Genomic DNA, 19701 nt, shown 5'->3' with positions numbered 1-19701 from the left:
ATTAATGCAGACTGCTCGAGTATTACCGCGGCATCATGGTCATGACAACCAACTGCGTGGACGCAATAAACCGCGCTTTCCAAAGCAGAATTCATCTCACCTCGCATTACCCGGAGCTAGAATCGCTTGCAAAAGAACAAATATGGAGACAATTCACTTCCCAATTGAAGAAAGATGGAACATTGACGCAAGACATATACAACCGGCTTGCTCAACTACCAATGAGTGGATGGCAAATCAAAAATACGGTGAAATATCAGCCCTTTTGGCTCACAAAGAAAAGGCCGATTTTGGTGTTCAGCGTATTCGCACCGTCGTGGTGAATTTCCCAATTTGAGGCCTTGTCCAAGATGTTGAAAGTGGACTGAGTAGAAAGAAAAGTACTCCAAGACCGGTTGAGAAAACATTCCAAGTCAGTGATTCCAGACCTCGACAAACCACCCTGATGCGCCCAGAAACCCCAACTAGGTTAGGATCGTCGAAATGAGGGGTCAGTGTTCAGCCTCACTATCAGGTGACTGAGATATACACGCTATGGGATAAACAGGGCGCTTCGTCGATGGGGGGCCAAAATCGCCATCTCATTTTCTTTGAATGTCTGATTCCAACCTGTGGAAGCTCAAATTACACATCCAATGTCGAGCACGAAGGACTACAGTGTAGGCTGGATCTCAGCCATCAAGGCCGAATACGTTGCCGCAGATGTGTTTCTGGACGAAACGCACGATCGCCCTGCCGATGTTCCAGCTGACGACTACAATGATTATACCTTTGGCAAAATTGGGGAGCATAATGTGGTCATCTCCGCTCTTCCTAAGGGAGAGTATGGCGAATCCTCGGCGACTGGTGTCATCAAGGATATGATCCGTAGCTTCACCAATGTCCGTATTGCGCTCATGGTTGGGATCGGCGGTGGTGCACCAAGTGCTTGGAACGACATTCGGCTCGGTGATATCGTTGTTGGCGTTCCTGGCAACCGTGAAGGTGGCGTGCTACAGTATGACTTCGGGAAGACAATCCAAGGCCAAAGCTTCCAGCCAACTGGTTTCCTCAGTCCGCCGCCCAGATCGCTACTTGCCGCGGTACAAGGACTCGACAAGCATTACACAATCCGTGGTCATAAGATTGAAGAGGCGGTTATGAGTGTACTCGACAACAATCCGCGACTCAGAAGGGATTATGGACGGCCGGAAATGTCGACGGATCGACTTTACAAGAGTGATGTTGTCCATCTGCCTGGGTCCAAGGCGCCTTGTCTTACTGTTTGCGGCGATGACAAATCCGTGTTAGTTATCAGAAATGAACGTCACGAAGATGAAGATAACACCAAGATCCACTACGGTCTAATCGCATCCGCCAATTCACTCATGAAGGATGCTGAAATCAGAGACCGATTTGCCCAACAAAACGATGTCCTATGCTTTGAGATGGAGGCAGCCGGATTGGTCAAACATTTCCCTTGTCTTGTGATACGAGGGATCTGTGATTACTCTGATTCACACAAAAGTAAAGAATGGCAGGGCTTCGCAGCCATGGTGGCTGCGGCGTACGCCAAGGACTTACTGAATCGGCTTCCCCCAGTTCAGGTCGCGCGAGAGAAAAAGGTCGCTATGGTGCTGGAGCCTGCTAGGACCTATCACAATACGAGTATTACACTTGGGGACTACAACTCGGGCATCCAAGTTGGTCAGAACAACGGTACCATCACACATGGGGCACCGCCTCCGGGCTATTGGTGAGGGTCTCTGAGGGAGCTTCTATCTTCCTCAATTGATAGTGTCTCTAGTAGTTATATTTCCCAAACTTGTAGATTCGGTACAAACTCTATGGTTGATGTTGACTACATAAATGCTCAGCTACTAAGATTTGTACATCCAACAGGACCTGATGCCTGAGGCACGAGATGCAGGACCTCCCAAGCTGCCCAGGTGCCCAGGTTGCGTAAAAGACAACCCCATTTCAGGGGGCCGAAAATCACCTGATTGTCGAATTGAACCTCGAAGGACCCCCGCTTTCTCGCACCTGGTGTCTTCACCTACGGAGGGTGCATGTTAACCATGGATTCAATATCGTTCGGTGACCAAAACTCGGGGCCTCAGCTTGGGATCAATAACGGGACAGTCAATGTTTTCTCCCGTAAGTTTGTCGAGGTGGCTTGCCCAGGGCTTAGCCGGGCTCAGCTAACTCGGAGCCACTTTTAGGGCCACAAAATACAGATTCCCCACATCGGACGGTGGATAACAGTTCGTCTCGCTCTATGTCTACCAACAGGATTGTCATTGACTATTTTGTTAGAGATACTCGCATCACTGGCATTTCCGCATATGCTAAACCGAAGAGATAACGTCGAGCCATGTCATACGAATACCTGTCAATGGATCTTAGAACTGGAAAAGTTTCAATTTTGGAGGAGTGAACCTCGTGGTCTACTGTGGATAAAGGGCAAACCAGGTGCCGGAAAATCGACATTGATGTCATTTCTACACAAGAAACTTGGGAGTTCACAGAAAGACAACCAGGGTATCCAGCTCGACTTTTTCTTCACCGCCCGAGGCACAGAGATGCAACGTACACCATTGGGCATGTTTCGATCTTTACTGAATCAAATATTCTTGTACGATGCGACCATCCGGTCTCAGGTACGCGAGGCCTATGAGCACCGGTGCAAACTGTTTGGGTGGGAAGAAGGTATTTGGACTTGGCCACAAACGATGCTTGAAGAACTACTGGTAGACACCGTCCTTTCTAGTCGACAACGTGTGACGATTTTCGTCGATGCTCTGGATGAGACTGGAGATGTCTCTGCTCCACAAATCGCATCATTCTTCCATCAACTTCTTGACCGGGCAGAGCGAAAGAACGCTGCTATCCGAATCTGTATCTCATGTCGCCACTATCCTATCATTTGCAGTACCCAAACCTTAGAGATACATGTTGAACACCATAACGGCAAGGACATCGCCACATATATTAGGGATATACTTGCCCAGATAGAGGTCGAAGACAGCCTTAGCGAAGACACGAGACAGGTGCTGATCAAAAGGTTAACCCAGCAAGCTAATGGTATTTTCCAATGGGTTCGTCTTATCATGCCCTTGACACGACGGAGAATACACGAAGGCGAGACGTCTGAGGACATATGTTCCTGGTTACACGAGGTCCCAGACGGCCTAGAAGATGTGTATAGGTACATTTTGAAAGAAGTGATAGACGTGCGCAACTTGAAGCAATCTTTCTCGCTATTCCAATGGCTAAGCGTAGCCGAACGACCACTGGCTTTGAAAGAAATACGGTATGCTTTGGTGGCCGGGGACGCGCAGATAACAGGCGCTCTAAAGCCCATAGAGAAGATTCACGGTTTTGTTGAAAGCGACAAACGAATGAAGATAAGAATCAATGTGCTTTCGGGTGGATTAGCCGAAGTTGTCTCAAGCAAGGATTCGGACGAATTCGTACAGGTGGTGCACCAGTCCGTCAATGAATTCTTACGTGCAAAAGGGCTGGCTATGATGAGTGATATGCTCGGAACAAGTAGCCCAACCCGAAAAAACGAAGAAATTTACTTCCAATCCCACGCAGTTCTCTACCGAACTTGTCTTATCTATTTGATGATTCATTTCCTTCGTGGGGGCTTTCCAAGGGAGCTCCACGAGACGAAGAGTGAGCTCATCCGAAACCATCCATTACTTGATTATGCCACCCACAACGTGTTTGTCCATGCAGAAAAGGCTGCTCACTGCCGTAGACTGAGATCGCTTGACGAAGAATATATTCTGTCGAAAGTGGTGACTCATTGGGTACAATTATACCAGTCCCTCGACGTTTTTAACCCATTGTGCCCACCCTCAGGCGCCAGGTTGATTCACATAGCCGCAGCCGCAAATCTCGTTGATATCTTGGAGCGCGTGTCCTTGGACGATAGTGAATGTGCGATGTCCGACAAATTTGGAAATACAGCCTTTCATTTCGCCGCGCGATGCGGCCACATCTCGGCGGGAACGATTCTATTGCACAAAGGAAACGACTTCAAGGTAGAAAATGAGCTCAAGATGACTCCATTGACTGTGGCTGCTAGTTACGGGCACATGGACTTTGTCAAATGGCTCATATGCGAGGGTGTGCATCTTGAAGATACAATGGGCGACGCCCACAGTGCTCTTCAAAATGCTTCCCGCCAGGGGCATCAGAATGTTGTTGAGCTTCTGATTGGAGCCGGTGCCAATGTCAACGCCCAAGGTGGTGAATATGGTAATGCTTTACAGGCTGCTTGTGCAGGGGGGAGTAATAGTGAGATTGTAAAGATACTCCTCGGTGCTGGCGCTGATGTCAACGCCCAAGGTGGTCAACACGGTACTGCCTTGCGAGCTGCTTGTGCAGAGGGGGGGCAGCAGTGAGATCGTACAGCTGCTCCTCGACGCTGGTGCCGATGTCAATTTGCAATATGATCAACACGGCCCTGCCCTGAATGCCTGTGCTAGGAGCTCCAGAGGCGGCAGAACGCTTGGCGGTTATATCAGCTCCCAGGATATGACGGATCAGGAGATCGTACGGCTCCTCCTCAGCGCTGGTGCCGATGTGAACGCTCAGGGTGGTGAATATGGGACTGCTCTCCAAACCTATGCAAACGCGGCGGACTCACACATTATAAGGATACTTCTCGACGCTGGTGCCGATGTAAACGCCCAGGGTGGCAGATACGGGACTGCCCTACAAGCTGCGGGTAGAGAAAATGGCAGACAAGAGATTATACAGATGCTCCTCGAGGCTGGCGCCGATGTCAACATCCAGGCTGGATTTTATGGCACTGCACTCCAAGCCGCCTCTCAAGGACGGGGGAACTGTAAGAGCGTGCGGATGCTCCTCGATGCTGGTGCCGATGTCAACACGAAAGGTGGCTATTATGGTACTGCTCTGCAAGCCGCTTGTGCCAAAAACCATGATGATGAGAATGTTGAGATGCTCCTCGATGCTGGCGCTGATGTCAACGCTCAAGGAGGTCGGTATGGGTTTGCCTTGCAGGGTGCCTGTCGATTTCAGGAAACCAGTAGGATCGCACAGATACTTCTTCGCGCTGGCGCTGATGTGAACGCCCAAGGCGGGGATTACCGCACTGCACTACAGGCTGCCTGTAGAAACAGGCGAGACAATGGGATGGTAAAGATAATCCTCGATGCTGGTGCTGATGTTAATGCTCAGGGTGGAGAATTCGGATCAGCCCTTTTGGCAGCTGTCTTTTGTGGGCATCTTGATCGGATAGAAGTTCTTCTTCGGGCTGGGGCAAATCCGTCACTTGTGGACCGACTTGGACAGACTCCTCTACATGTCGCAGCCTCGGAGAATATGCTCACCGTTCTTCATCGCTTCCCGGTGTTCCTCTCGTCTATCAATGTACGAGACAAGCTTCTACGTTCCCCAATTCATCTGGCCATTTGCCTGGGTCATATCGACTTTGCCACGCATCTCCTCCAATTTTTCACTGATCCATTTCTTCTAGATGGATATGGTAGAAACATACTGGACTGGGCAGTTGGAAACAAAAGCTTGGTGCGCCAGATTCGAACCCACCACCCTTCAATTGTTACGACGCCTAAAGAAATCCAAGCACGTGTCGTTTGCCAATCCATTATGGAACTATCAAAAATGCTTCAAACCCAGCCCGATTTCTTATGGCCACTTATACAGCAACTGGGTCGATATCTTCTCTTCGTCAACAACCTAGACGATGCTCGGTTTTTACTCCAGCTACATTTGAGCCAGAGAGGTTCTCCCGCGGGCGCTAGCTTCACAATTTACTGTGTCATTTGTGATGATAACATCGAACAATCTCGCTTTGTCTGCAGAGAATGCGCTCATATGGATCTATGTTCATACTGCGTGGAGAATGAAGAGTTCCACAGTCGATTACACCCAAACCAAGCGCACGTCACCTTCGAATTAACTGAGGTTCAAGGAGCCGGGCCTCAGTTCGCGGAGCTGGAATTAGCGACTTATAGGAAAGTTCTTGATAGGCTTTCCACGGAGGGGCCATCGAATCATTCGGCGGCCAATCTTTTTTTTCACGTCACGTCACGCACAATGATCGATGTACTTCCAAGGGGACTTTTGGGATTGATTCCGATGTTCTGTGTTCTTCTTGTTGGAATTTTAGCGGTTTTGTGGGGGCATTAGATCACCCAGGCTTCGACAATATACTAGTATAATATCCAAGGGATAAGATAATGACTTGGAATCGATGTGATGTAGATGGCCAGGTCAGGTGAACTTGTCCCCTAGATAGTCTCCCGAGGTTCTTGTGATGAAACCTTTAGAATTCCCGGAATATCGATGTCCATGGGATCATATGCCCAATGAAGGAACAGGTAATGAAATCAAGAGTCGTCGAAGACCAACCGATCCGCGGATCATTCACACGTGGGCGCTAAATCTGGATAGTTGGTATCTTTTCTACGAGATCGGTAAAGCTTGACCTTCTCCGAGACTTTTTTATATTGCACCGCGAAGGTAGTAGTGAAATGCAGTAAGCGGCCGTTGTACCTAACGAATATAGTGGGCCCAGGTGACAATGCAGAGAAATCGATCGGCACGTTATATTCCTCCCCAGAGACGCCTATAAATATCTAGTGCTTGTGCTTTGAGCCTCCTACCTTGCTTCCATACCCACCTCAACATACAGGTCCACAACCCACTTTATTAAAGATCATCTTTATTGATCTCTATTCATCTACATCCTCGTTCTTTATTCGCCTGGGCGACAATAACACCTACAATCATGGTAAGTTCTTTCGCTTTATCCGTTATGCCATGCTTCTAGAATTGTGGGCTTTGGTTTGTGAGCTTCGATTCTAGATGGGCACCCCTTAACCCTATATATATCGAGAGAAACTGGTATACGGATTTTATATAGAAATTCAGTCCTAGTTGATCGTGACTAACTTTATCTATATATATCTATAGCGAGCAAAATGTCCATGTGAAGCTTGCGGGCGATCCGACCACCTGCTAAGGGACTGCCCATTTCGCAACTTTTACGACCCAACCCAGCAAAAGGCATCCCTAGCCGCGGCAAGTTTTATTTCATTGAAAGTTGCTTAATTGAACATCCCGGGATCCCTATCACTAAGAAGCCGCCGACCTCATATGTCCCGGTGCGCCTCAACGGCTCACCCGAAGCGGCAGCGGCCACGCCCAATTTGACCCCATGAGTCCCAGGAATCTAAATCATCACCACGTGCTATGTACTCTGGGCTCCAGTGAGAGCGTTGAGAAAACTCTGATCACCAAGTCGATCTCCAGCAAGTGTCTACTCTGCCCACAGAGTTGATGTTACTGTGTTTCCCTTCGTGGGGCAAGAAGACTAATAAGTCTCACTTTTAATATCCGGAAAAGGACAGCCAAGACGTGGTAGAAGAAATTAAATACATAGTTTTTATGTACATAGTTATGTATTTTTTCAAAATATAGATGTATAATAAATGTACATGAATCAAAAATCGGGTCTCCTTACTTTCCCCATCCTTCACTGATGATGGCGGGCATGATCATGATGATGACTCTTGCTCAACAAGCCGTGAGCCCCCAAGAAATTATTAATCTGCTTAAAAGCCCCGGTGGCATTATAATGCAGATTAATAGCATGGCCAGTGTTGGGGTGAACATAGGCAGAAAAAGCACTGGTCTTTGGGAAGATCACCTTAGCCGCAGCAGGAATAGGAGCTGATTTCCCACCAGTGTGCAGACAATCGCCTCCGCAAAATGGTACGTCGTTCGCACCATCAATGACATAAACAGGTCCGGTGAAGTTGCTCTGCGCCGGGAGACCGGTGATGGTCAGGAGTTCACCAATGGTCATCGGTTGCTTGTTCTCTTCGGCATATTCCAGAAGGCCGGTGTCGAAGTGGGGTGGGTAGAAGAATAGATATACATTGCTGCCGATGTCCGCACTCTTCAAGTATCCAGCTGTGTAGTCTGAGTTCTTGCCGTTGAGTCGAGCTTGTTGGAAGTTGGCGCCGCTGAGGAACATTGGCATGTAGTCAGCGCTTGCCGTATACCCGGTGAGCACGAGTGCATCGGAAAGCTCTGGGTACATGGCAGATAAAGCAACTGTCTGGGCAGACCCAAATGAATGTCCGACATGGACGACCTTGGCGGGAGTCTTGACATTAACCAACTTGCCGCTGCGCACCATGCGGGTCAACTGAGCAAGAGCTTCGATCTCTAGGAATGCCTGGATCTCGTTCTTTGCGTCGCCATGTGAAGATTTGCCCAGGCCCAATCTGTCGTATGAAAGTGTGTGGTACCCCCGAGACAAGACGTAATCCACGTAAGAGTAGTTATAGTTGTGGTATGGTAGATCCCAGTATCTATATTATTATTATTTTAGCCCCCTGTACATGGAGACCAATTAAGTCTCAAAACTCACGACTTGTCAAAGCCCATTCCATGTGTGAGGATCTGAAGCGTGTAGGCCGAGTTCCCCGCGTTCTTCGGCATACAGTATTGAGTCGAGATATTGTAATGGCCCGACACAGTGGCATATCCCGATAAGGCTATTTCTGACAAATTTCCACCCTGTCTGGTCGCGGAGAGGACGAAGGAAGTAGCGTCAAAGTTCGTCTGGGGTGTGTTGATGTTGTCGAACACGCCGTTGCGAGCCGTGACAGGCACCTCAACTGTGACATTATAACAGGTCTTTGCAGCGGCAGCACCAGCCGTTAAAGCCCAAAGTCCAATTGTTGAAGTACGCATAGTGAATGAATTTTGTGTGTGATATGGCGGCAGTCAGTTCCAACAAGCGCAAAGGGGGTTGCGTCCCTTATATAGAATTTCCACCAGAAAGCTTCACCCGCGACAAAATACCCTATCCAAAATCCCGCAAGTCTATTTCGAAAAAAAATCGACCCCAAAATGATTTGTCAAAAGCCCTGCGATTGGAGTGGAACCCGACTAACGCATATATCGATAGTGCACGCCCATCAAAGGTTGTTCTCCGGTGCTAAGCCCTGAGCCTGAAAGCGTCTTGGACGTTGGAGGATCTTGTTGACAATTGACATAATGTAGCCCTAACGGCACCAATCATCGTTTACATTTGATCTGATGCGTCCGTCTGAAGAGAAGAAACAGGTATAAATTTGCAGTTCTTGCTGCATACTGTCGATCCGAATCTAAATAGGAACGAATTATCGTGCACGATCTCTGATCTTGCTGATCCACTTGGTCCGAGAGCCCTAAAAATGAGAACACATCCAACACAAATAACGGATCTCTGCCGAGGTTGGATCAACACAGGTTGATTGTACGTATACTGTACGGAGTACGGAGTAGATTACAGATAATAATTCGGATGCAGCGGAACTGGGTGGTGAGATTCAAAATTGGGATTGCAGGTACAAATAGTCGGGATATAGTACGGAGTAGTACGGGGTAGTATATCCTGCAACACCACATGCTAATTCTGACCTTGTTAGGGGCAATTGGAGGGGTTCATTGAAAAAACAGTCCCCTGGCAGGTGCATTAGCGAGAATATAGATCCAACTGTTGCGATATCTAACGAAATCTAAGGAAACGATCTACAAGCGTTCCCAGGTTCGAGGACCTAGGCTTTCGTTTTAGTGCCCAGGTGGAGTACTCGACCGAGTCTTGAAACCACTAAAAACGCAAGAAAGAGGATCAGAACGAGAGCGAGAAGAACACCAGCCGTGCGAACCCAAAATTAAATACAAATCAATGCGCTATGTAAATTTCAATGCCATATGTTGTATAGTCGGTAGAATCATCATAATCCATATATCGTATATGCAACCCGTTGATCACCACCGATCGCCAGTGACAGGAAACAACCCATTCTTCTTCTTTTCCGCGTCCCACCGATCCATCCAAACCTTCATCTGGTCCCGACTCTTCTGGCTCCCAACATTCACCGTCGGGATGACCCGCCCGATCCGCAAAGCGCAACAGAACATGGTCAACTCGCGGAATGAACTGTGCTCGCTGTACGGCACACCAAAGCAGGCACTTTCCCGTGTGCTGCCGCGCTGCGGTGTGAGATCTTGGCTGGTAAATGGCGACTTCCAGTGTTCACCGTGTAGCACAGTGGAGACTGGTGGATTTTGTACCAGTCGCCCGGCTGGTGGGCGATAGGTCCAGCCGGTCGGGCGAAAACCGACGACTCGGGAGAAGTGCGGTTTGAGGCCATCAAGGTAGTCTGCCAGGGTATCGGCGCGGATCTCAAAGAGGGTTTGCATATGTACTTGCGCTTCGTGTGGATTGCTGGTTAGCATCGCGGAGAGCTCGGGGTCTTCCAAGCAGGCACAAATTCGTTGTTTCGGTGGAGTCGCGAAGATTTTTGATCCAAGTACTCGAGCGATCCCCATACATATCCGTTCTTTGCCAATGCTGTAAGTGCCAATCACTACCAGCAGTCGGCCTCCGGTATTCGAGGTTTTGTCTTGTAATTTGTTGCTCCCTGTCGCGGCGGAGATAAATTTGCCCATCAAACCGCCTGCACCGTTCTTCCCCGTATCAGATCCGACGCCAGCTTCTTCGTTCAGGCGCACACATAGATCCGAGCACGCTGTGATCACATCCTCTTGGGCGGGGAATCCATATTTTGGGCTCAGGTATGTGGTGTCGAGATAACATTTGTCGATATGTTGCTGCCTTGGCTTTCCAGTGATTGGGTTGATCACATTAGGGCGTAGAAGTGGATGTTGCACCTGGGCTGGAGACGCACGAAAGTCACCACAATGCAACACCCGTTGGTTATTGGCATTGGGTCCATTCCCAGAACTCTTTTCGAAAAGAAAAAGTGAACTACCGGGGCAATGATTTGCGTGTATCATGGTGACCCGCACCCCTCCCGTCTCCGGTACTTCAGTGGTAGATTCAAACTCGAGGTCAACTACCCACTTGGGATCAACGCGAAGCTGCTGGCGGACAAGATTGGCAGTTGGTCGACTGCAGTAAATGGGCCCATGGCACCAGGACTTGCTGAGCCCTATATAGTGATCACTGTGAAAGTGACTGAGAAAGTAGGCGTTACACCCTTCGACGGCTCCGTATCGGAAGGCATCGACGCATATGGAAAACCCCGGAAGAATTTTGTAAAATGGACAAGTCCGTTGGTAGGCTTGTTTGCCACGGGAAGACACCTCGTTCGCAGCTGCAGTAGCCCAAGCAGTATCTTCTGCATTTCCAGCCATCATCTTGGAGAATGCGGAACCTCCAATGGGTTTTTTCTGTGAGTAGGGATCCCCTTGCGCAGGCCGAGCAATAGCAGCGCGCTCCGCGCGCGTCAGCCCTTTGCCGATGGTGGCTGGCTTGGAAGCCGGCTTCACCGTGAGCTTAGGAGCAGGTGTGGCCGGTATAGGGTTGGTTTTACCATCTAGGCAGTCGTTGACATGGATCTCAATTGCCTATGCCGGGAATGAGCATTTCAATACAACCGAAAGGGGGTAATAAGCACTTACCGTCTCATTAAGATCCTTCAGTACCATTTGGCAGATAGGACATGTGCTCACCTCCGCCTCAATATCTTCTACACCTGAACAATCGTTTAAGTCCTTGTCTGGATCTACCTGAAGGTCCATCTGATGCTCTTGTTCCTCGCCTTCCCATGGCCGATTTCGAAACTCTTCCCCTATAAGCTCGTCTTCATCTTCTATATCGTCAAAATTCGCGTATTCATCATTATCGGCATTATTCGTGGCGGTTCTTACCAGTGGCGGGGGTGTAGATTCGGAAGTGCGTTCTGTAGCCACTATTTCATCCATTTGCAATATCCCGTTCGTCGTATCCCTAGTGGCGGGTGTGGTTTCATCAAGCTCCCGATATGCTTCCATATCATCCTCGCTGTCAGACTCATCGATGAATGGTCCGCTCCTTTTCTGGGTCTTTGCGGGTGCAGGTGCGGGTGTGGGCACTTTTTCAGTCTTCGATTCGGTGTCTGGTTGTTCTGTTTCGTTGACCGGACTGCCCGGTGAGTCGAATTTCCGACGCTTGACCGCTGTATCGCTCTCATTGTATCGTTTGGAATCCGGCTTCAAGAACTCATCATCGTCGCCCCAAAAATCAGGCGTCAGCGATCGCTCTCTTTCGCTCGTCACCGTCGCTCGTTCAATCTTTGCGAGTCCCTTTTTATCTTCCAAGAAAAGTCCACCAGCAGGATCATTCCTTGAACTGCTGCCCCTTTTGGGAAGCCTGGGTCCCCCGGCCGCTGCTCGGTGAACGTGAGGTCGCCGTTGCAAATTGGGTGATTCGAGCCTGGCGAGAAGTGGCACCCGGTGGCGTGTCGGTCTTCTGAAAGAAGCTCAGGATGCTCGAGTTGCGCTTTATTGAGGATTGCCTTGTCCCAGAAGATCCTTTGGATGGTATAACCCCCTTCTTCGCGTAGGATCCGGCCATCGTGGCTCGGTCACAGAGGGGTTGAAGTCCGTTGCACCGTGTGCGAGAATCGAGCCGTGACGAGGGTATAAGAGAGTTCGCAGCTATTCCAAGGTAGTTTTAGGCCGGATGGAACGGAAACAGTCTGATTAGATGTACAATATGTCCATAATTTGTGCACAGTCGCCAGTGAAAATGTCCAGGAATAGTTGGGTCAAGAGGCGCGAAGAAACAGGATCGCGACACGCGGTCACGTGGTCGGTATTACTCGGCTCCAACTGGGACTACATTTTGATTTTGGTCTGTTTAGAGCATTGTGATATAGTCAAATGACCAAAAAAAAAGTTGCTGTTCATTATTGCAAAAAAAATGTCTAACGAGGTATCATGAACAACGCAGTCCAGGTGCCAGCGTGAGCTAGAGGCGGGTAATCTCCGACGAAATTGCTTTTGCGGCATATCAGCAGGATTCCTGAAGTGGCGATCCAAGGTCAATTTGGCATCTTGGGTGCACTCGAGTGGTATGGGAGTTTCGAACATCCTTCGTTGCACGAACCCGTCTCCCCGGCTATCCATTGGGTCATCTCAATATTGGGAAGCCACCTGGAACCCCATACTTTTGGCCATATAGTCATGTTCTTTGCTGGTGCCCACCTGGTGGGAACAACGGTATTGAAGAGCGCGATGCGTGATTTGTCGTAAAATTGAGGCCATGATCGTTTAGCGAGCTTTGCCAGCCTGGTTGGCAGCCTCTGTATGATGAGTCTATATTAGCATTGATTCGAAAGGCAATTCCGGTCGCAACCCTCATAAATGCTTTAAGACAGGCGATAACATAGACCGATATCGAGAACTCAGCTCGGGGAACGAAGCGCAACTCACCTCGCCGTGTGGCATCCTCCAACAACCCCACGTCAACCTCCGACCGAGGCAACATCACGTAACGAACCACACTGCCTCGGATGAACATGTTCTTCACTGAAGACAAGTGGGGGTACTTGGCCAGATCCAATACTTCGATATCGTCAAGCTTGATGTTTAAGTACTGGTCGACAGATTTCAGGATTCCACGAATGCGGATGTCATTCTTGAGCTCAATGGTGACCGTCTGGTTGGTCAGAGTCTTGAAGAAGCTGCAATGAAGCATATATTAGTATTTACCATTGTGAAATGAGTTTGCGCTTCGCGCCATAGCATACCTGAAGAAAAGCATGGCTGCGGTGGATAAGAAAGCTTGGAGGGGTGCTTCGATGAGAAGACGTGCGCTGGACCAGGGCGGTGATTTGTATTCTGCCGATGCTCAACGATACTGCAGGTTGGATATGAAAGGTTTGGATTAATGAATATCACAAGATTTAAAGACAGGAATGTCGACAGCGCTCGAGAGTTGGTAAGGCAAGGTGCAAAAGAGAAGCCGTCGGAGGTGGTCACGTGCACAACCCCATATAAGCAGCCGATGACTTCGAAGAACTCAACTCTTGGCTATATTTGCTCGAGTGTGGATGACCATAGATCAGAAACTGTTGAACAGATTATGCACACCTGCATCCGCTACACACCCTTCAAACATGCTTTAGCTCATTTTCCCGTTAAACAAGCCTTAAGCCCTATTACGCTCATCTAGTCCTACAATGAACTTGAATATTCACACTGCGGCAACTATGTTCCCTGATTGGATGTTTTGCGTAAAACAGGCTGGCTGAGCGTATCTGACCGCACGAATAGCACCATGGGTCCGTCCATCTATCGAATGCCTATCGCTTTATATCAACAATTGGAGTAAAAAGCCTCACATTGCACTAAACCTAGGGAGATTTGCAACAAGATTCAGGCACGGAGCATTAATATTTGGCAACTTCCAAAACAGTAGCACAGCGTATGGGAGGCCCCGATTCCATGTCGAAGGGCCTTCAATCAATCTACATGATTTCATGTGCATGACTATCGTTTAGTCCAACCCCACTGGCAACCCCGAGGTGTATGCATACTGGAGGATTGAGGAAGGAACAGAATGGAAAGAGATCCGCCTTATCTTGTTCGATAACACTTGTTCCATTAAGGGCTTGTTGAGGCTTTGCAGTAAGGCTGATTTCGACAAGCATCACAAGATGGGTATCAGCATCACGCTTGATGACTACGTATTTGGTATCAACTTGACCCAGGACACTAAGAACTTCCAGGTGGATCAGAATAATCCAAATGCGACGGATTATAAGACATGCGAAAGGAGTATGGCGGGTATCTGGACCATTTCATCCCCAACCAAGATAACGTCCATAGGGGCTCTCAGACTGATTTCCTCGTTGGAATTGATGACCCGCGCATCTGGAGTAAGAATTTTGGTAGTGCAAACGAACCCTAGGATGATGCCTGAGATCTTGACATTGGGTGCCGAGGTTATGTTGGAGCCAAAATGTGTTTACCATGACTCGTTGGACTATAGAAGAAAGCATAATTAGTGTGAGGGATTTGCAGGTTTTGCTTCGAGACACTTCTAGACGTTATAAATCGGTCTTACAAGCTGACACAACCTTGAAATAATCATCGTTCTACAACATCCGTCGGTAGGGAATCCCTGTTTACTAGTAGTCGCAAGTCAGCTTGGTTTATACGGATGATTTATGCTTCAGCACAATGCATATTGTGCCCTTAGTCTGAAACGTAATTGTCGAACCTACATACTTTACACAATATATGCAAAGTCACTCCTAATCTCGGAGGGTGGCCCAAACCATCTATCATGCATTAGCTACATGCGCATGATTCTGATAGAGTGCCAGATATATATTGCAATGTCCTAAGACCGGTGTAACTCTAGACTAGTTGTGGGCGGGGTCTTTTACTTCAGAGAATAGTACTTTGTACCCAAATTATAATTTAACAGAAATTTTCCTAGAGTTATGTATTAATAATTGCCATCTGCACACATCATGATGTTGGGTTCCCATGGCGTTGAGTGATGACTTCTCAACTCCTACAGTAGCGCCAAATTTTGGAAAGTATACCCTGGTAAGAGGGGAAAGTGTATGACAATGGTTCAAACCAACATGGACAAGACTGTACCATTTGTATGCGTTGAACTAGACCCCAGGACTCTACGCGCCTTTAGGGTCACATCGGTGTAAGCAAGGAGGGTAGATGTCAGTAGTACATGGTCACCGATACTAAGAAGAGAGGGGAAAGTGTGACAATGAGGTCAATTAGCACATAATTTCTATTATTATTCCTTGCTAAGAGGCCTTGTACTTCTCTAGCGTGCAGTAGTATAGTATACTATATGTACAGAGTACCAACTATGTTGGACTTGGCAACCATTTCCCCTCTTTGCCCTCATTTTTTTCCCTTCTCTGCCCGATGATCGCCACTTTATCTTACCGACTTTTCTATCATACGACATTAATTATGTTGATTTCCTGCCTGTTTAGGCCTACTTAGGCCTGTTTAGGTGCTAGAAAGGTGCATAATTGATGTTCCATCCACCTCCGAAGGTCACTAATTTGGCTAAAGATAGTAGCCCGGCGCCTACACTCGACCAATCATCAGCCTCTTCACACTGCATCTCACTCTCATCCCACCCCCGGGCGGTTCATCACACTATCTACGAACCTCATTCGTTCATTTTCGCATTTTTGGTTCTCGTTTACTCGATTCTTGCTCAAAAAATGGTCTTGGCTTTGTGCTCACGGGTGACCCCCTGTCCAGCGCGACGCGCCCATTGCCTGACAGCCAATGATATCAATGTCCACTACCCTCCAGACCAGGGTTATTGGATGGATTGTGCCCAATGCTGCAGTAGTCTCTGTAACGGAGTGACTCTTTCTGAAGAGAGATCGGCTGGTCACTGCACATACCCCGTGGCTGGTGGAAAGCGCCCAATTGACTATAAACCCTTCCCAACTGCCACAACTTCTGCGAAGGCTAGCGTTCTTCGTTTCGTTGACTTCATTCTCTTATGCTCGGTGCCTATAGCTCTGGTAGCTCTTGCATCTGTTTTTATTTCTTATTGTTATCTTGTTATCTTGCATTATATCGTTCACTTCACAGACCCGTTGATCGGTGTCACCATTTCCTACGAGTCGAGATACCCATAGATATTCCCGTGAGCGAGTCACGCAAAACCAACATCCAACAGTTTGATCAGGTCTTCAAGATGACCGACACACTCCGCATCTCGACTGTACGATTTCCGCCCCTTCGGCAGGCCCGGGGGACGGTGCTTAATACTATAATGGAGGATACACGCGAATCTCATTTCGCTCAAACAAGTCCCAGAGGCCCAGCCCCTTCCAGACCGACACCGGCAGCTATAAGTCCCAAGTTGAGGTTGCAGACCAGCGGGTTCGCAGTACCAACACACGCCCGGCTCGCTCGCCTAATGTCACCCCTCTCAGCCGGGACTACCTCATCATGCTCAGATACAGAATGGCAGTCTCAGATGCAAGACTTCCGAAAATACGACGACATGTATGATGCCACAGATGATGATAGTGACGACAATGGGACCGAAATTAGCGATTCATGCTTTTCCCCCGATACGCGGCCATCGAGCTTAATTACACCAATCACCCGAAACTCAGTGACCTCAACTGGCAGCCGGAAGCGTCCTCTGAGCTCTCTGACACTTGAGATTCCCGCTTCTACATTGTGGCCGTCAATTAATGGGTCCCTCAAGGGATCTCCAGTGCCACCGACGCCCCCCTCCAAGATCCCAGTTTCGCCAGCAGCGCTGTCGATGCTCAGTCGTTCTGTACCTGCATCATATGCCCCGCCTTCACTGGATGGTAGTATGACTTCGGACCAAGAATCAATAATCAGTGCACTGGCTACACCAGACTCCCAATCTCTGCCAGACACCAACTGGGATGCACATGATATACATGTTCGCCGAGATCTGGACGGAAGTGAAAGCGACCTAGACAATGCAGATGCCAATTCAGATATGCAGACTGTGCCCATTACTATTGAGAACCCACACGAGGATTGGCGTCATGTGCTGGGAAATTTTCCTCGGATTCCCACCGCTACCCAGGCATATTCACCCCCGCTCTCGCCGTCGCCACCTTTTCATCTGAATAGTGAGCCCATTCACGAATATGATGACTTATACGATGCTCCACAGTCTATGGGTCAACGTGACTTTCTGCCTAACCCGGCACTGGCAATGCTACACCACATTCACTTGGATGAGACACCCGACTCGTGGTCCGAGATCTCGGAGGATAAGGGTGAGATGTGGCAACTCCAGGCGCCTCCCACCCGCCCGAGGAGTGCTGACGGGGTCACCCCCGCATCTGAGCTGTCTGGATACAGCTTCAGTGACCTGAGCATTCCATCTCCTGGTGGCTTCTTTGCCTCTTTGGCGCCTCGCGCGCGCCACACATGGTCAATCCCCAATACCAATTATCAACCGTCATCGGCGGCTGCAGAGGGGTTTTACAACCTCCCTTGGCGTCGAGATGAAGGAGAGATTGTGGAGCAGGTAGTGGAGTGGCCTGAGCGCCCTGTTGACGAGGATCCAGTCACAGCGGTTCGTGATGAAGAGGCTCCGCTTACTGCTGTTCGAGTTCCCTGTGACACACCTACTCGTCGGTCTATCTACCAGGATAGCCCCATGAGTGCTGCGTTTGACGCAGTTCAGGTTCAGGAGATCCCCCGTTCTGGGAACGGGTATGAGTATGATGAGTGCTATGATCAAGAGTTGCAGGAGCGTGCAGTTGCAAGCCACGATCGGACCAGTATCTGGCTCTCTGCCCAAGCATCTTACCTCTCTGCTCTTAATGAGACAAATCCCGTGAATGACATTGAGCCTGTCGAATCATTCGAGGGATGTGATGAGGTCGAGGCTGAAGTGAAAGACACCACAGAGGATCCTTCCAAGAAGATGGTGCGATTCGTCGAAGGCGTTCCGGAGTCCCCTAGTCCTCAACCCCCGGTCCTTGCTAGCAAGGATTCAATTTACTGGCAAGGCTTCCAGTCTATTCGGGAACGGTCGACCAAGACCGACGGCTTCATGCACCGCAACATGCGATTCGATGCTGTGCAATCCATGCGCCTCGCCATGAACGACCTTCACATCAACTGCTTGCTGGGCAAGTATGAGCTTGTTCGCCCTGAGCGCCCTGCATACAGGGGTCCTTTCGCCAAGGCACCCCGCAACTCGGTGATTACCACCGAGCTGGCCGAGAAGGCCCAATTCGACAAGGTGGAGAAGGAGCAGCTGGTTCTTGCTCAGTTGTCCCAACCCATGTGGGCCATGGATGCTCTTCGGTCTCTCAATGGCGGCAATCTGCTCACAAGTCCTGCCCGGCGCATTCTTGCACGAGCCCCATCTAAGCCCAAGTCCACGCAGGGACCACGCAAGCGCAGTCTCCGCATCCTGGACCTTGGTGGTCACTCCTCCTGCGACTGGGCGTGGCAAGCCGCGCACGAGTTCCCAAATGTCAAGGTCTACACTGTTGCCTCCAAGGACCAGACCGTAAACAGCGCTATCAAGGGTCCTCCCAACCACCGCCAGGTGACCGTAGCCAACCTCTGGGAGCTGCCCTTCGGCAATAACCAGTTCGATGTCATCTCCGCGCGCTCCTTGCACGCACTTCTGAAGACCGAACGTCCTGCAGGCAAGGACCGCGACGAGTATGACCTCGTTCTGAAGGAATGCATGCGATGCCTCAAGCCAGGCGGCTACCTCGAGTTCCAGGTTCTTGACGCCGAGATCTCGCAGGCCGGGCCGTACGCCAGCGCAACGTCGGTGGAGTTTGCATTCAACCTGCGCAACCGCGGGTACGACCCACTAGCATCCAAGAGCTTCCTTGGTCGTCTCCGTAACAACGGATTCGTCGACACGCAGCGCGCGTGGATGTTCCTCCCGATGGGCACTGAGCCCGTCGAGCAGGAGCCACTGCGCGAGACTCCTGCACCACGTGTGCAAAGCCATATTGAAGATTACGAGGCGGTGCAGGGGCCGATTGGTAGCACTGCGGATATTGCTAGTATGACCGGATTGATTGGAGGGTGGATGTGGGAGCAGTGGTTACTGAAATTGCGAGTGGAGATGGGTCGCGAGCGATCTATGTTGCTTGAGGGTCTTGGTGCGTTGTTCGATGAGGGGAGGAAGAGTGGCGCGGGCTGGACCTGCCTCTCTGGATGGGCTATGAAGCCAAAGCAGAAGAGTTCTGTCTCTTTTTCTAAGGTTGGGTCTATCTAGAGACACTGGTCTATTATTTATGTATTTAGCCTTGGCCCTGGTGGCTCGCAATTAATGTAATCAATGGTTTATGTCTGAGACGTTTTACTTGACTAAATTTCAATATAAAACATCCAATA

General features: G+C 49.4%; 7 protein-coding genes across 7 annotated transcripts; 4 read left to right on the top strand and 3 right to left on the bottom strand.

Annotated features, from left to right (window-relative positions):
- Nucleotides 1-635: 635 nt before the first annotated feature.
- Nucleotides 636-1739, top strand: N7487_009154 (Nucleoside phosphorylase; the record flags this gene model as incomplete). Its single annotated transcript, XM_056876884.1, has 1 exon — nucleotides 636-1739. The coding sequence occupies one exon, from the start codon at nucleotides 636-638 to the stop codon at nucleotides 1737-1739; it is 1104 nt and encodes a 367-aa protein (XP_056725464.1).
- Nucleotides 1740-2057: 318 nt separating this feature from the next.
- Nucleotides 2058-7003, top strand: N7487_009153 (uncharacterized protein; the record flags this gene model as incomplete). The annotated part of the gene is made up of 5 exons (XM_056876883.1): nucleotides 2058-2136; nucleotides 2202-2243; nucleotides 2296-4295; nucleotides 4339-5963; nucleotides 6955-7003. 5 exons carry the CDS (start codon nucleotides 2058-2060, stop codon nucleotides 7001-7003), a joined length of 3795 nt encoding a protein of 1264 aa, XP_056725463.1.
- Nucleotides 7004-7516: 513 nt separating this feature from the next.
- On the bottom strand, nucleotides 7517-8745 carry N7487_009152 (alpha/beta hydrolase; the record flags this gene model as incomplete). Its single annotated transcript, XM_056876882.1, has 2 exons — nucleotides 7517-8360; nucleotides 8420-8745. The coding sequence occupies 2 exons, from the start codon at nucleotides 8743-8745 to the stop codon at nucleotides 7517-7519; spliced, it is 1170 nt and encodes a 389-aa protein (XP_056725462.1).
- Nucleotides 8746-9807: 1062 nt separating this feature from the next.
- On the bottom strand, nucleotides 9808-12400 carry N7487_009151 (DNA cross-link repair protein PSO2; the record flags this gene model as incomplete). Its single annotated transcript, XM_056876881.1, has 3 exons — nucleotides 9808-11412; nucleotides 11467-12212; nucleotides 12277-12400. 3 exons carry the CDS (start codon nucleotides 12398-12400, stop codon nucleotides 9808-9810), a joined length of 2475 nt encoding a protein of 824 aa, XP_056725461.1.
- A 185-nt stretch (nucleotides 12401-12585) lies between these two features.
- Nucleotides 12586-13649, bottom strand: N7487_009150 (Sm-like protein LSM2). The gene is made up of 3 exons (XM_056876880.1): nucleotides 13578-13649; nucleotides 13261-13511; nucleotides 12586-13130 (listed from the first exon to the last, which is right to left on the bottom strand). Exons 1-3 carry the CDS (start codon nucleotides 13589-13591, stop codon nucleotides 13099-13101), a joined length of 297 nt encoding a protein of 98 aa, XP_056725460.1. The 5' UTR covers nucleotides 13592-13649; the 3' UTR covers nucleotides 12586-13098.
- Nucleotides 13650-14486: 837 nt separating this feature from the next.
- On the top strand, nucleotides 14487-14740 carry N7487_009149 (uncharacterized protein; the record flags this gene model as incomplete). The annotated part of the gene is made up of 2 exons (XM_056876879.1): nucleotides 14487-14607; nucleotides 14646-14740. The coding sequence occupies 2 exons, from the start codon at nucleotides 14487-14489 to the stop codon at nucleotides 14738-14740; spliced, it is 216 nt and encodes a 71-aa protein (XP_056725459.1).
- Nucleotides 14741-16528: 1788 nt separating this feature from the next.
- Nucleotides 16529-19582, top strand: N7487_009148 (uncharacterized protein; the record flags this gene model as incomplete). Its single annotated transcript, XM_056876878.1, has 1 exon — nucleotides 16529-19582. One exon carries the CDS (start codon nucleotides 16529-16531, stop codon nucleotides 19580-19582), a length of 3054 nt encoding a protein of 1017 aa, XP_056725458.1.
- Nucleotides 19583-19701: the final 119 nt, after the last annotated feature.

The sequence above is a fragment of the Penicillium crustosum genome, assembly GCF_028827405.1.
Source record: "Penicillium crustosum strain IBT 35664 chromosome Unknown utg000004l_segment0_segment0, whole genome shotgun sequence".
Classification (NCBI taxonomy): Eukaryota; Fungi; Ascomycota; class Eurotiomycetes; order Eurotiales; family Aspergillaceae; genus Penicillium; species Penicillium crustosum.
The sequence above is the reverse complement of the archived record's forward strand: the minus strand, read 5'-3'. Positions and strand labels throughout refer to the sequence as shown.

What these genes read in the sequence shown, in the direction of transcription:
- N7487_009150 (XM_056876880.1), bottom strand. An exon ending in GGAGGATGCCACACGGCGAG is followed by an intron (nt 13,131 to 13,260) that starts GTGAGTTGCGCT and finishes CTCATCATACAG; the next exon opens with AGGCTGCCAACCAGGCTGGC.